General features: G+C 43.9%; 1 protein-coding gene across 1 annotated transcript in view; it reads right to left on the reverse strand.

Annotated features, from left to right (window-relative positions):
• Nucleotides 1-3,815: 3,815 nt before the first annotated feature.
• LOC121287135 (solute carrier family 13 member 3-like) overlaps nucleotides 3,816-15,499 on the reverse strand; it is a 38,328-nt gene continuing 26,644 nt past the window's right edge. The window contains exons 10-13 of the mRNA XM_041204702.1: nucleotides 15,328-15,440; nucleotides 12,425-12,586; nucleotides 10,647-10,784; nucleotides 3,816-4,075 (exon numbers count right to left, since the gene is read on the reverse strand). Coding sequence (XP_041060636.1) covers nucleotides 3,908-4,075; nucleotides 10,647-10,784; nucleotides 12,425-12,586; nucleotides 15,328-15,440 — 581 coding nt within the window. The 3' untranslated portion in view covers nucleotides 3,816-3,907. The remainder of the gene's footprint in view (nucleotides 4,076-10,646; nucleotides 10,785-12,424; nucleotides 12,587-15,327; nucleotides 15,441-15,499) is intronic.

Raw genomic sequence — 15,499 nt, forward strand, 5'->3', positions numbered from 1 at the left:
GAATTTTATACCCTTGTTCAAAAAGGGATGCAAGGATAAAGCTGGCAACTACAGACCTCAGTGGCAGGGAAACTTCTGAAAACTATAATTTGGGATAAAATCAAAAGTCACTTAGAAAAGTGCAGGATAATTAAGGAAAGCCAGCACAGATTCATTAAGGGAAAATCATGTTTAACAAACTTATGGAATTTTTGGAGGAGGTAACAGAGAAGGTTGATATGGGAAATGCTGTTGATGTGGTGTAAATAATTTCCAAAAGGCATTTGATACAGTGCTGCACAACAGACTTGAGAGCAAAGCTCTAGCTCATGGAATGAAAGTGAAAGTAGGCACTTCGCTAAGAAATTGGCTGAGTGACAGGAAACAGAGAGTAATGATAAATGGTTGTTTTTCAGGTTGGAGGAAGGTTTGTAGTGGTGTGCCCCAGGGGTCAGTGTTGAGACCCTTGCTCTTCCTGGTATATATTAATGACCTACAGTGTGGTGTGCAGCGCATGATTTCAAAATTTGCAGATGATATGAAGATTGGAAATGTTGTCAACTGTAATGAGGATAGTCTTGAACTTCAAATGGACATAGACATGTTGGTGGATTGGGCAGACAAGTGGCAGATTCATTTCAATGCAGAGAAGTTGGCAAGATGAATATGGTGAGATAATATAAAATAAAGGGAGAGCCTCTAAAGGAGGTACAAGAACAGAGGGACCTCATTGTATATGAGCAAAAGTCATTGACGATGGAAGCTCATGTTGAGAGAGCAGTTAATAAAGCTTATAGTATCTTTGGCTTTACTAATAGGGGCATTGAGTATATGAATAAGGAGGTCATGTTGAACTTGTATAAGACGCTAGCTAGGCCTCATTTGGAGTACTGTGTCCAGTTCTGGATGTCATACTTGAGGAAAGCTGTGAAGGCATGGAGAGAGTACAGAGGGGATTCACAAGAATGGTTCTTGGGGTGAAGAACTGTAGCTATGAGGATAGATTGGAAAGGTTGGTAGTTTTCCTTGGAGAAAAGAAGGCTGAGAAGAGACTTGATAGAGGTATTCAAGAACCTGCGAGGTGCAGACAGGGTAAATAGTGAGAAACTATTCTCACTCAAGAGAGCATTGAGAACTAGAGGGCACAGATTCAAAATAATTGGCAAAAGGAGTAGAAGTGATGTGAGGAAAATTTTTTTCACCCAGAGGATGGTTGGAGTCTGGAACAAACCTCCTGAAAGGGTGGTGGAGGCAAGCTTGATCGAGTTATTTGAAAGGGAATTGGATTACTACCTGAAAATAAATAATGAGCAAGGTTACGAGGATAAGGCAGGCGAGTGGGACTAGGTAGAATAAAAGGAAAGAACTGCGGATGCTGGAAAGCCAAAACAAAAACAAAAACAGAAATACCTGGAAAAACTCAGCAGGTCCGGCAGCATCGGTGGAGAAGAGCACAGTTGACGTTTCGAGTCCTCGTGACCCTTCAACAGAACTAAGTAAAAATAGAAAGGGGTGAAATATGACTAGGTGGAATGCTCTTTCAGAGAGTCAGTGCAGACTTGATGGGCCGAAGTGCCTCTTTCTGCACTGTAAAGCCTCTGTAATCTTGTGATTGTCGTAAAGTGTGTTTACACTCCTGTATATTGCAGTGTCACTAAACTGCATATTTGAAACTACAGTGTACTGTCTCTTCATTACATAATTTTGTCTCATCATTTTCAAAGATCTCAAAATAATCTAATGATTTTGGAGACAAGCAGAGGTCAGGAGATATACAAGCCAGTTCCTTTCTCAAGGATCAACCTCACATACCCGCATTCGGCAATCAGAAGAAACAGGGAGAATTTTTAAAAAACTCACTTAATTTAAATTTAAACTTCAAAACTCAACATTTCTAGTATGTATTATCATTCACAGCACAACTATAAAAACATTCTTGCTCAGCTGCAAAATAAACAATTTTGATTTGTCATCATGCATAATACATACCCTAATTTCTAGATCAATTGTGCATTATATTCAGAAAAGTATGGTATTCTCAGCAATGTCTGTATCCCTAGTTACCTTCCATCTTTGGAATGAAATTCCTCTGCTGTCCAATGTAATATATATTTTTTCACATATTAGTCAGAAATATCATTATCTCAATGAATTTGTTGGGTCAAACTTTCCTGTCCTGACGTGGGGATGAAACACTTCGGGCAGGCTTTAAAGATGACGGGTGGGATCCCAATCTGGGATTTGTGCCCCCATTCCCAGCACCAGAAATTTTCATTAGCACAGGATAAGCCCTTTTTACAGGGGTTCCGACATTGTCGGCACCTTGGAAGTGGGCATCTCCAATCTTTCACAATTTTGAAGGAACAGAGTGGACTTTGGAGACAGCATGAATCACACCAACATAGGGGTGTTGTAAGCCATGAGGGAACCATGGTTTGGAGCTGAGAACCATATGGAAGATCATTATAAAAGGTGTTTCCTACCTCATATGTCATAATGAAATGCTATAGCATAAGTTATGTCTGGTTTTACCTTAGTGAATGATCACAATGATTTGCTTTGAAATGGTAAATGACCATTAAATAATGTGGTTGCCAAGATGTTGCCTCTGACAACTGGCAAACTTTCAAAGGAAAGAACAGCATTGTAAAAGTGGAAATGTCTTCAGATGCATGAGAGTACATTATCTACTCATTAAAGTGCTATTCTGCTTTGTAAACTATTGGGATCCAGTCTGATTGAGTGAAACGTCTCCATTGCTTTATTTTTTCCCCCCCCCCGAAGTTCAACTCAGTCATCTGTTTGACTGTTTCATAGCTTTGGCAGATGGCTGAGCTTCTGGCTGTGTTAGGATGCTTGAATTGATTCTGCTCAGCAATGGTTGTTTATACAGTTTTTCAGTGGAGTGTCATTCTGCATGTTTGATTGACTTCCAACCCACTAATAGATTCTGCTCAGCAGTATTTATTGAGACAGCTGTAAAGGACAATGTGGTTTTGTTTATTTTGATAGATTTATGAGCTTTTAAAAGAATAATGCTTTAAAGTGGCTTTTCAAGTAACATTTGTGTATTTTGACATACTTATGAGATTTTCTTCAAACACTTCCAAATGTTATAATAGGGCTTGTGAGTTCTGTTTATAGTGGATACTGGGTGAGTGAGTTAGGTGAGGTATGTGAGTGAGAGGCATTTATGGGGGGGGTGGTGAAGGGATAAGGGGGTGCTGAGGAGGATTAGGGGGAATTGGAGGGTGAAGGGATGAGGTGGAGTATTGGTGAGGGGGGTATGGGGGTTGAGTAGGGTGAGGAGGATATGGGGTGGTGAGGGGTCATGGGAAGTATGGGAGATTGAGGGAGATGAGGTTATGGGTAGGGGATGAGGAGCATGGGGGTGCGGATTATGGGGCCTCACACTCATCTCCAGAACTGGGCCAATATTCCAGTGAACAGAGGCAGGCCTTTCAAACTAGATGTCTCGGCATTGGCCTGATTCCATCTACGCCTGGAGCCTGCTGCCAGAGATGGCATCTCCGCTGGATGAAAATAGACTTGGCAGGCACTGCCTGTTAGGAGGCGGGATTGCGAAATCAGGAAATCTCCCGACTCCAGCCTGATGATAATCTGGCCCATTAGGTATGCTGTGTTTCGTTATAATGCTAAAATCAGAGGATGTAAAGTTCATTTTAATAATTATCATTAAAGACAAAAACTAATTTAAAATATTTGTAAGGACTCCATAATGGCTTTTTATCCAACATAAAATTAATGTTTAATTTAATATACAATGATTCTTAAAAAAATCAAGTGTAAATTTTTCACATTCACACAGTTGGATCCAATCTAATTTCTCGACAGTTGGTTCACTTTCAGCAACATTATGCCATTGGCCTTGGAGGTTTTGTGACTCGATGTCTCACAGTGTCCTGTATTACATAGTTCCATTCAGGGAGATCATAGTGACATTCTGGATGCCCTCTGTGTGGATCCTGGCCCAGTCAGGAAAAGTTGACAGTTCGAACACGTACAGACCCCAGGTGTTTATAGCCAGCAAGAGTAGGAGGATGCCCAAAATGTTCATGAGGACCCCAGATTTTACCTGCGTAGACAAATCCATTCAATTAATAGCACGTTCAGTAGATTAAGGAAAGTTGAGAGAAGTGTAGGCTGCTGATAAGATTATTAAAACTAAAAACAGAATGAGAGAAGTGCAGTTGCAAATTTCTGCATGCCTCTCTGGCTCTTACTTGGTGGATGTGTTGCCACATCAGCAAATGTCTGGATGCAGGGAGAGATTGCTCTTTGGTACCCCATTCATGGTCCCTTATGTCAAAGGGAGTATGATTAGTGAAATAAACCATTTTCCTTTGTTCCTTTCTGACCAGAATGAAATGAAGTGCAAAAGGTGTGAGCAGGCCATAGTACTGTACAATCTAATTATTACAGCTCCATCAAAGAAAGTCTTGGGGGTGGTGGGGGAAGAGAGGGGAATTTTACAGCCCCCCCCCCCAACTTGGCATGTAAAATAAAGCCGGTGGCCACTCTACCACCCCGCTGTTCACTACAAGCGTTTTCTGGCTGTGTTTCAGTTAAGAAAACTATGAGAGGTGTTCTACCCCAGAACTGCTCTTTCTTCAAAAGTAAATGCCCCATGAAGTCACTTCATTTGGCAAAGATCATTCAATCGTGGCCTGGACATTAAATCACATGAAATTTAGTGTTCTGAGTGCGTCACACAGCACTTTTAAAAGGTCATTCACAACCTGGTGAATGCAACACAAGTCTGTTAATTGTTCATCTGCTTTGTAAAGTTTAGTTAGTGTTAATACCAGCCACTAAGATGGCTAAACATTTTTTTTATTCATTCATGGGATGTGGGCATCACTGGCTAGGCCAGCATTTATTGCCCATTCCTAATTGCGCCTGAGAAGGTGGTGGTGAGCTGCCCTCTTGAACCCGCTGCAGGCCAGGCATTGTCAGAATACCCAGAGTGCTGTTACGAAGGGAGTACCAGGATTTTGAGCCAGCGACAGTGAAGGAATGGGGATACTGTTCCAGGTCAGGATGGTATGAGACTCGGAGGGGAAATTGCAGGTGGTGGTGTCCCCAAGTATCCGCTGCCCCTTGCCCTTCCAGGTGGTAGAGGTTGCGGGTTAGGAAAGTACTGTCGATGGAGCCTCGATAAGTTGCAGCAGTGCATCTTGCACCATGCACCGGTGTTGGAGGGAGTGAATGTTTAAGGTCGTAGGTGGGGTGTCATCATTAAAGGGATCATTTGGGATGAAAATAGAAGTTTGTAAAGCATTTTTAAGCTGCGGTATCTTAATAAAATTGCTTTTGACTGATGTGTACATAAAATATTGCATATTGCAGCAAAGCAGAAAAAAGGAGCCAGAGGACAATCAAAATGACCAATAGACAAAATAGAAATAATCAATAATTGGAAGACTAACACAAAGACAGTTAGAGGAAAACAGACACACAAATTATATTATTCCTGAGCAACATCATGAGCATCGGCTAGTATTGGGGGGAGGTGGTGCTGTAGTGGTAATGTCCCTGGACCAGCAATCCAAAGGCCCAGGCTAATGCTTTGGGTTCATGGGGTCATGGGTTCAAGTCCCAACACAGCAGTGTGGAATTTAAATTCACATAATACATATGCAATTAAAAAAGCTAGTCTTGGTGATAGTGACCATAAAACCATTGTAAATCGTCATAAAAACCCATCTGGTTCACTAATGCCCTTTAGGGACAGAAACGGCCTCCCTACTCCAGATTCACAGCAATGTGGTTGACTCTTAAATGGCCTAGCAAGCCACTCAGCTGTATCACAATCATGAGGAAAGTCTATAAGGAATGGAACCAGACGGACCAGCTGAAATCAACCTAGGTACCGGAAATGACAAGGGCAAACTCAGCCCTGTTGACCCTGCAAAGTCCTCCTTACTGATATCTGGGTGCTTGTGCCAAAATTTGGAGAGCTGTCTCACAGACTAGTCAAGCACCAGCCTGACATAATCATCCTCACGGAATCATACCTTACAGACAATGTCCCAGACACCACCATCACCATCCCTGGGTATGTCCTGTCCCGCTGGTAGGACAGACCCAGCAGAGATGGTGGCACAGTGGTATACAGTCAGGAGGGAGTTGCCCTGGGAGTCTTCAACATCGGTTCTGGACCCCATGAAGTCTCGTGGCATCAGGTCAAACATGGGCAAGGAAACCTGCTGATTACCACGTACCGCCCTCCCTCAGCTGATGAATTGGTGCTCCTCCATGTTGAACATCACTTGGAAGAAGCACTGAGGGTGGAAAGGGCGCAGAATGGACCTTGGGTGGGGGACTTCAATGTCCATCACCAAGAGTGGCTCGGTAGCACCACTATTGACCGAGCTGGCTGAGACCTAAAGGTCGTAGCTGCTAGACTGGGTCTGTGGCAGGTGGTGAGGGAACCAAGAGAGAAAAATATTTGACCTCATCCTCACCAACCTGCTTGCCACAGATGCATCTGTCCATGACAGTGTCGGTAGGAGTGACCACCGCACAGTCATTGTGGAGGCAAAGACCCGGCTTCACACGGAGGGTATCCTCCATCGTGTTGTGTGGCACTACCACCATGCTAAATGGGTTAGATTTTGAACAGATCTGTCAACACAAGTCTGGGCATCCATGAGGTGCTGTGGGCCATCAGCAGCAGCAGAATTGTACTTAACCACAATCTGTAACCTCATGGCCCATCATATCTCCCACTCTACCATCACCACAAAGCCAGGGGATCAACCCTGGTTCAAAGGAGAGTGCAGGAGGACATGCCAGGAGCAGCACCAGGCATACCTAAAAATAAGGTGTCAACCTAGTGAAGCTACAACACAGGACTACTTGCGTGCCAAACATCATAAGCAGCAAGTGATAGACAGAGCTAAGCGATTCCACAATCAACGGATCAGATCTAAGCTCTGTAGTCCTACCACATCCATTTGTGAATGGCTGTAGACAATTAAATAACTCACTGGAGGAGGAGATTCCACAAATATCTCCATCCTCAATGATGGGGGAGCCCAGCACATCAGTACAAAAGATAAGGCTGAAGCATTCTCAACAATTCTCATCCTGAATTACTGAGTGGATGATCCATCTTGGCCTCCTCCAGGAGGTCCCCACCATCACAATGCCAGTCTTCAATCAATTCGATTCACTCCATGTCATATCAAGTAATGGCTGAGGGCACTGGATACTGCAAAGGCTATGGGCCCTGACAATATGCTGGCAATAGCACTGAAGACTTGTGCTCCAGAACCTGCCGCACCCCTAGACAAGCTGTTCTTGTATACCTACAACACTGGCATCTACCCGAAAACGTGGAAAATTGTCTAGGCATGGACAAATCCAACCCAGCCAATTACCGCCCCATCAGTCTACTCTCGATCATCAGTAAAGTAATGGAAGGGGTCATCAACAGTGCTATCAAGTGGCACTTGCTTAGCAATAACCTGCTCACTGATGTCTAGTTTGGGTTCCGCCAGGAACACTCACCTCCTGACCTCATTACAGCCTTGGTTGAAATATGGACAGAAGATCTGAACTCCTGAGGTGAGATGAGAGTGACTGCCCTTGATATCATGGCAGCATTTGACTGAGTGTGGCATCAAGGAGCCCTAGCGAAACTGGAGTCAATGGGAATCAAGGGGAAAACTCTGCTGGTTGGAGTGATACCTAGCACAAAGGAAGATGGTTGTGGTTGTGGAGGTCAATCATCTCAGCCCCAGAACATCACTGCAGGAGTTCCTCAGGTTAGTCTCCTCATCCCAACCATCTTCAGCTGCTTCATCAATGACCTTCCTTCCATCATAAGGTCAGAAGTGGGGATGTTCGCTGATGATTGCACAATGTTCAGCACCATTCATGACTCCTCAGATACTGAAGCAGTCTATGTCCAAATGCAACAAGCACTGGACAATATCCAGGCTTGGGCTGACAAGTGGCATGTAACATTCGCAGCAAGTGTCAGGCAATGACCATCTCCAACAAGAGAGAATCCAACCATCGCCCCTTAATGTTCAATGGCATTACCATCACTAAATCCCTCACTAGCAGCATCCTGGGGGTTACCATTGGCCAGAAACTGAACTGGACTAGCCATATAAATAGTGTGGCTACAAGAGCAGGTCAGAGGCTAGTAATCATGGAATGAGTAACTCACTTCCTGACTTTCCAAAGTCTGTCCAAAAGCCACAAGTTAGGAGAGTGTTGGAATACTCCCCACTTGCTTGGATGAGTGCAGCTCCCACAACACTCAAGAAGCTGGACACCATCCAGGACAAAGCAGCCCACTTGATTGGCACCACATCCACATTCACTCCCTCCACCACCAATGCAGCAGTGTGTACCATCTACAAGATGCATTGGAGGAACTAATCAAGCATCCTTAGAGGGCACCTTCCAAACCCATGACAATTACCATCTTGAAGCGCAAGGGCAGCAGACACTTGGGAACACCACCACCTGGAAGTTCGCCTCCAAGCTACTCACCGCCCTGACTAGGAAATATATCGCCATTCCTTTACTATGACTGGGTCAAAATCCTGGAACTCCCTCCCTAACAGTTCTGTGAATGCACCTTCAGCACATGGACTGCAGCGGTTCAAGAAGGCAACTCACCACCACCTTCTCAAGGGGAATTAGCAATGGACAATAAATGCTGGCCTAACCAGCGATGCCCGCATCCCATAAATGATTTTTTTAAAAAAATGAAATGTCAAATGCAATTTAACGCAGAGAAGTGTGGTGTGATAAATTTTAGGTGGAAGAATGAGGAGAGGCGAAATAAATTAACCGGCACAATTTTATAGAGGGTGCATGTACACAAATCTTTTGGTGGTTAAAAAATCTGTCACAAGAAGCATACAGGATCCTTGGCTTTATAAACTGAAGCACAGAGTACAGCAGCAAGGGAGTTATGTTACATTTTTATGTATCACTGGTTAGGCCCCAGTTAGAATACTTTTGGAAGGATGTCAAGGCCTTAGAGACAGTGCAGAGGAGATTTACGAGATCAGTATGAGGGATATGGGACTTCAGTTATCTGGATAGACTAGTTCTCCTTTAGAGCAGGGAGGGTTAAGAGACGTTGTAATAGTTCAAAATCATGAAGGGTTTTTAGAAAATAAAGAGGAACTACTTCTAGACGCGGAAGGGTCAGTGATCTGGTGGAAAGGTCCACCAGATGTGGACACGAATTGCCAAAAGAATAAGAGGTGCCATGAGGAGAATTCTTTTTACACAGGGATCTGTGATGATTTGGAATGCACTGCTTGAAAAGGTGTAAGGAGAAGATTAATAATAACCTTCAAAAAGGAATTGGAATAAATACTTGAAGGGGAACAAACTCCAGGGCTATGAAGGAATGGGCCTAAATGATCACCCTTTCAAAGGCAGGCACAAGGGACCAAATGCTCTCCTTCTGTCCTGTATCATTCTATGAGCCTGAGTAATCCCAATAGTCTTTAACCCAAGCACCAACTGAATGTTTCCATGAAGCTATTCAATCAAACTGGCTCCAGAATCACTAACTCAACAATTCAGCCATTTATAAAAAAGCTAAGATATCTGACTTAAGAAAGTTACAATAATCCAGGCAGCTGCTTTTGCCAATTAAAGGGCTGCCATCTTGATTCGCATTTAGAATTCATGAAGTAACTTGATTTTCACCATCATCAGCAAAATGTACTTTTAGCAAGCCTACCCTCTGCAAACTGGCCAGTTTCTCACACAGCTAAATAGATCCAGGGAAGTATAGGAATGGGGAGGGTTAGCTATTCAGGATGAAATGTCTTAAATGACTCCTACAAAAAAGAAGAAACATTTTTTTCACAAGCTAAGAAGGCCTCCTTGCAACTCAAAGCAGTCCAATGGATATCAGCTAGCAATTGGTCATTTTTGAAGCTGTGTTCAAGTGTCACTGTTCAAAAATAAGCTCTGATGCTGAAAATCCTTATCCATATCACATGCTGCGCAAGTGAGAAAATGAAATTGAAGGCAAATGAAGAGGAGTTTAGCATTGCTGAAGCCGATATCCTAAAATATAATGAAACGAGAGGTTCTCCAGGTAAAACAAAGATGATTATCAATTATCCCAATCATCAATTTCTCTCCAGCAAATTGACTATTGTTGATACCAAATATGCAATTATTTCCAGGGGGAGGTAGACCCAAATTTTCCAGTTGATTTACACCCATCCTGTCAGATCTCCTGCTCACAAGACAGGTACAACTCACTTGTGCCAGAAACATCATCCAAAATTGAGCAGGAATAACTAAATAAGATTTGGCAGAGTGAAACCAACTCACATTCACCCTGTAGGGTACCAGTACAGCACATTAATATATACAAGCACGCCTTGTAAGTGTTCAAGATATATAGGAACAGCCTTCCTTTAAATGAAAGCCATTCTTTCATGAACCAACATTATCCTTCTTGGGCTTTCTTCATGTCAACAGGTCACAATGAGGAACACACTCATTGTAGGAAAGGGCAGTGTAGTTACAAAACTCCCATTCATCTCAATAGTGGCTGTTCAATGGCGCATCACTGATTTCCATTTTATGAATTGAGGTTCAAGGCTATGTATTTCAAACCGGTTCTTCAACTCAGGAATCCTACGTACCATATCGCTGACCTTTAGAAAGCCCGTAGCAAAAGCAATTGAGTTTGGAGGTGTTGATATCGGAAGCATGAAAGCATAGGAAGCTACAACGGTTGCAGGGATCATCAGGAAGAGAGGATTCACCTTCAACTGCACCGCCTGTAAGAAATAATAAGTAAATGGATAACACGCTTTCCTTGCAGGCCAACAGATATCAATCCTACTGGCAATAGAGAAACTACATTAATGGTAGATAAAAATCCAACCTCTGCTAACTGACTCCAGGGCTGAAATTTTACGGCACCTTCGCGAACAGGCTTGGAGAGGGATAGGCTGGCAAAATGGCTTGGGATGGCGTCAGACGGCATGCCTGATGTCTTCCCGCCACCATGCCAGTTTGCCAGTGCTGGGAATGGTGCAGATAGTCCGCCTGCCAGACTGGAGCCCAAGTGAGCCACTTAAGTTTCTGATCAAGGCCCTCTTCCTCCTCCACTGGCATTTTACCAGCAGCAGGAGGGGCATTCCACTGCATGGGGAGACAGCCAGGTAAACCCTGGGTGGCTTCTTAGTGGGTTCTGGAGGTGGCGGGACCTTAATCTTTGCGTAGTTTCTGGTCCACATATGGGCCACCAGCAGCACTCGCTGTCCTATGGTAATGGTGGCACCTGCCCTCAGTGGCCTCTACCCCTTCATCGGGGCCTGCCTGACTGGTCTCAGTGCCCCCAGATCCCACCTACTGGGTTGTGATTGAGTACATACTTTGCTGCATCCTCTTCCTCCAGGTGCAGTCCCAGCATTGGCCTCTGATCCTGGTGGCACTTCTGAGGCCATTGAGCTGCAGCCCTCTGATTGGGTGCGGGCCGCTGTCCTTAATAGGATGGCAGGCTCAGCGGCAGCCACTGAATTCACTGCCGTCTGTAAAATTTGGCCCTGGATCCCATCACTTGCCAATGTTGGCCCCCCACCCCCCACCCCACTCCCACTCCCCCACCCCTCCCCCAGCTTTCAGCCCCGGAGCACCTCCAAAAAAATCCCAGGAACTAAAAGAAAAATTGTGAGTAATGCATTTAAGATTCAATACAACAACAACAACAACACTATGCATCTATATGGTGCCTTTACTGTGTTAAAACCTCCCAAGTTGCTCCACAGGAGTGTTATCCAGTAAATTTGACACCAAGCCACACAAGTAGATACTGGGTCAGATGACCGAAAGCTTGGTTTATAGAGGTAGGGTTTTAAGGAGATTTTTAAAGGATGAGAGGCGCAGGGATCAAGAGAGGTTCAGAGAGGGATTCCATAGCTTGGAGCAACTGAAGGCAGGGCAGCTAATAGCGTGGTGTTGAAAATCAGGGATGCACAAGACTCCAGAATTGGAGGTGAGCAGAAATCTTGGGGGTGAGGGGGGAGAGGTTGTAGGACTGAAAGAGATTACGGAGGTGTTTGAAAGTTCAAGATAAGGATTTTAAATTTGAAGCATCGCCCGTCTGGGAACCAGTGTTGGTCAGTGAGCACAGTCAATTTAAAATTATAATTTTTATAAATGGTTTATTTGGGTATGTAGAGAAGCTCACCTAGTGCCATGGTCAATATTTATCCATCAACCAACATCACTGAACAGGTTATTTGGTCATCGCTGTGTGTGGAACCTTGCTGCGCGCAAATTGGCTGTTGTGTTTCTTACACTACACAACCTTTCAAAATTACTTCATTGGCTGGAAAGTACTTTGAGGCATTCTAAGGTCATGAAACGTGCTACAGAAATGCAAGCTTCCTTTCTTCTCTTTCAAGGAACTTACCAATTCTGACACAACTGGTAACATTATTACAATCGTGGCAGTGTTGCTGGCAAATTCGGTGAAACACGTGATCAGCAAGCAGATCAGGATGATAGCTGTGGTTGGCTTGATGTTCACCAATGGCTGAAGCTGGCTGCCGAACCAGATGGACAGGCCTGAAACCTGGAAAACAAAGACACTGTAAAGTTGGATAAGCAAGGCTTAAGTTCTATTTTCATTTGAAAAGGACTGGGCATCCTGGAAAAAGCACAGAAACCAAAATTGTGAAATTGTAATCAAAACAAAAACAAAAATACCTGGAAAAACTCAGCAGGTCTGGCAGCATCTGCGGAGAGGAACACAGTTAACGTTTCGAGTCCGAATGACCCTTCAACAGAGCTAAGTAAAAATAAGAGAGGTGAAATATAAGCTGGCTTAAGTGGGGGATGGGACAAGTAGAGCTGGATAGCTGGACAGACAAAAGGACAAAGAGATGTTGAAGGTGATGATATTATCTAATGAATGTGCTAATTGAAATTGTAATGTTTGGAAAGAAACTGACACACAAAGGCACTGCTAATTGGCCATTCTAACTCCCACATTCAACTCTCCGCCCCACTGTGCAAAGTTCTTCACCAGGAGGTTGTCTTGTAAGTTAGGGCCTAATATTTTTCTCATCCCCTTATAGAGCAGGAAAACATTTTATGGAACAAAACACCCTGCCTTCAAATGAGTGTAAGTTACTCAAGTTAAAGTAGAGGGTTACATTTTTGATAAGAATGTATTCTGAAATTCAGGCAGGAAACAGCAACTCTCATGGAGAAAATTAAGGGACGCTCTGACATGGGGGTCCATACATGTGGGGGTGGGAGGTGCTGCCAGAGGCATGAGAGTGCACAAAAGGAGGAGAATGGATATTGTGTATGCGCAAGATTTGAAGAACTGGATTATGAGGAAAATAGCAGACCAGCAGCATTCGAGCCGGGACATGGGACAGCAGCCGCAAATATGGGATAATCCCCGAAAATAGGGGATGGTTGGTCACTCTGGAAAACAGTGAAATTACATCATTCAAATGAATGGATTGACAGTTATGTGGCTTCGAAGTTGGCCAGGCTGAACCGTTTGCCTCAATTCCTAGGATGGGCTCCAGCCACACAAACAGTGAATGCCTGATTATAAAATGGTAAATATTGGCTCATTACATTATATTTCCAGCACAGAAGCAGGTCATTTGGCCCACAGGTCTATGCCAGTGTTTATGCTTCACGTATGCCTCCTCCCATCCTCCTTCATCAAATCCCCATCGACGATTTGCTCTCCCTCGTGCGTTTATCTAGCTTCCCTCTAAATGCATTGATGCTCAACATCTCAACTACTCTTTGAGGTAGCAAGTTCCATGTTTGCACCATTCTCTGGATAAAGCAGTTTCTCCTGAATTCTCTATTGGATTTATTAGTAACTTGCTTACACTTATGGCTCCTGGTTTGGTCTCTCCTGCAAGTGAAAACAACGTCACCATGGCTACCCTGTCAGGTTTTGACAATGCAAATTTAACACATCTTCTCTCCTTTTTAATGCTATGTCTTTAGAAATTAACCCCAGTGCTTTGTTTTTTTTTTCAATGGCCTTGTTAACCATATTTGAGACCTGGGGAGGTTGGAATAGTTTGGGGGTAAATTGTCTTCCCATTGACTCCAATTAACCCTGCAAGCTAATGCACAAACATGCACCATGGTCACGGATGTACAAGCTTACCACTGCTTGTCGGCTGCATGATTAAAGCAGTGCCCTGGTGGGTCAGAAGCTAGGAATCGTGTGACGAGTAACTCACCTCCTGACTACCCAAAGCCTGCCCATCATCTATAAAGGCACAAGTCAGGAGTGTGATGGAATACTCCCCACTTGCCTGGATGAGTGCAACTCCCACAACACTCAAGAAGCTTGACACCATCCAGGACAAAGCAGTCTGCTTCATTGGCAGTACATCCACAAACATTCACTCCCTCCACCACCAACGCACAGTAGCAGCAGTGTGTATTGTCTACAAGATGCACTGCAGGAATTCACCAAGGCTCCTTAGAAAGCACCTTCCAAACACACGACCACTGCCACCTAGAAGGACAAGGGCAGCAGGTAGATGGGAACACCACCACCTGGAAGTTCCCCTCCAAGTCACTCATCACCCTGACTTGGAAATATATCGCCATTCCTTCACTGTCACTTGGTCAAAATCCTGGAACTCCCTTCCTAACAGCGCTACACCATATGGACTGCAGCGGTTTAAGAAGGCAGCTCACCACCACCTTCTCAAGGGCAACTAGGGATGGGCAATAAATGCTGGTCCAGTCAGCGAAGCCCACATTCCTTGAATGAATAAAAAGAAATTGACCCTGAGCTCTTGCCAACTGGGGAAGCTGAGATCCCTCCATTTAGTTAAATAGGAACAAAGTGCGCCCTCTTAATTAGGCTGTCCCAGTATAACTTTGAAGGAAGCATTAAAAAATGGAGCAAAGCTGTTTACACCATTTCTCTGAGTTTCTGATGCTTTTCTGTTGAAGCTACTGTGGAAATATCGGGAAAGTTGGTCCCTCTACTTGATCAGGAATGCCTTGAAATTAACCCTTGAAGGAGAGTCAAAGTGAGGAATATTTTCTTTGAAGTTTGAAATGGACTTCCAATGAGTGATCCAACACTGAGGAAGTTTCAGAATTCAAGCTGTTAAATTGGTTATCGGGTCTTCTTTTTCCCTAGAAAGAGAAAATAGTAAAAACTGGGGAATAAGAATACTGGTCCGAACTGGTTCTGTATACCTTAAAATGGAACACCAGTAAAAACTGGAAAATAAGAATACTGGTCTGAACTGTTCATTTCCCTTCTGGGATGTATTTTTAGGCAAAATATCAAGTGCATCTGAGAAGTACCTCACACCCTTTTGCTATTGCGTACCCTCCTCCGAGCAGTATGATCACATTCCAGGGTAAATCTCTCTGGATTTTCTTCCAGCTGAGCAGGGGTGGATTCATTATTCTTGAGGCTGAGGAAGAATAGAGAAAATAAATAAAGGTTGAAAGTCAAATAATTACCAAGTTTGGG

Source organism: Carcharodon carcharias, chromosome 14 (assembly GCF_017639515.1).
Source record: "Carcharodon carcharias isolate sCarCar2 chromosome 14, sCarCar2.pri, whole genome shotgun sequence".
NCBI lineage: Eukaryota > Metazoa > Chordata > Chondrichthyes > Lamniformes > Lamnidae > Carcharodon > Carcharodon carcharias.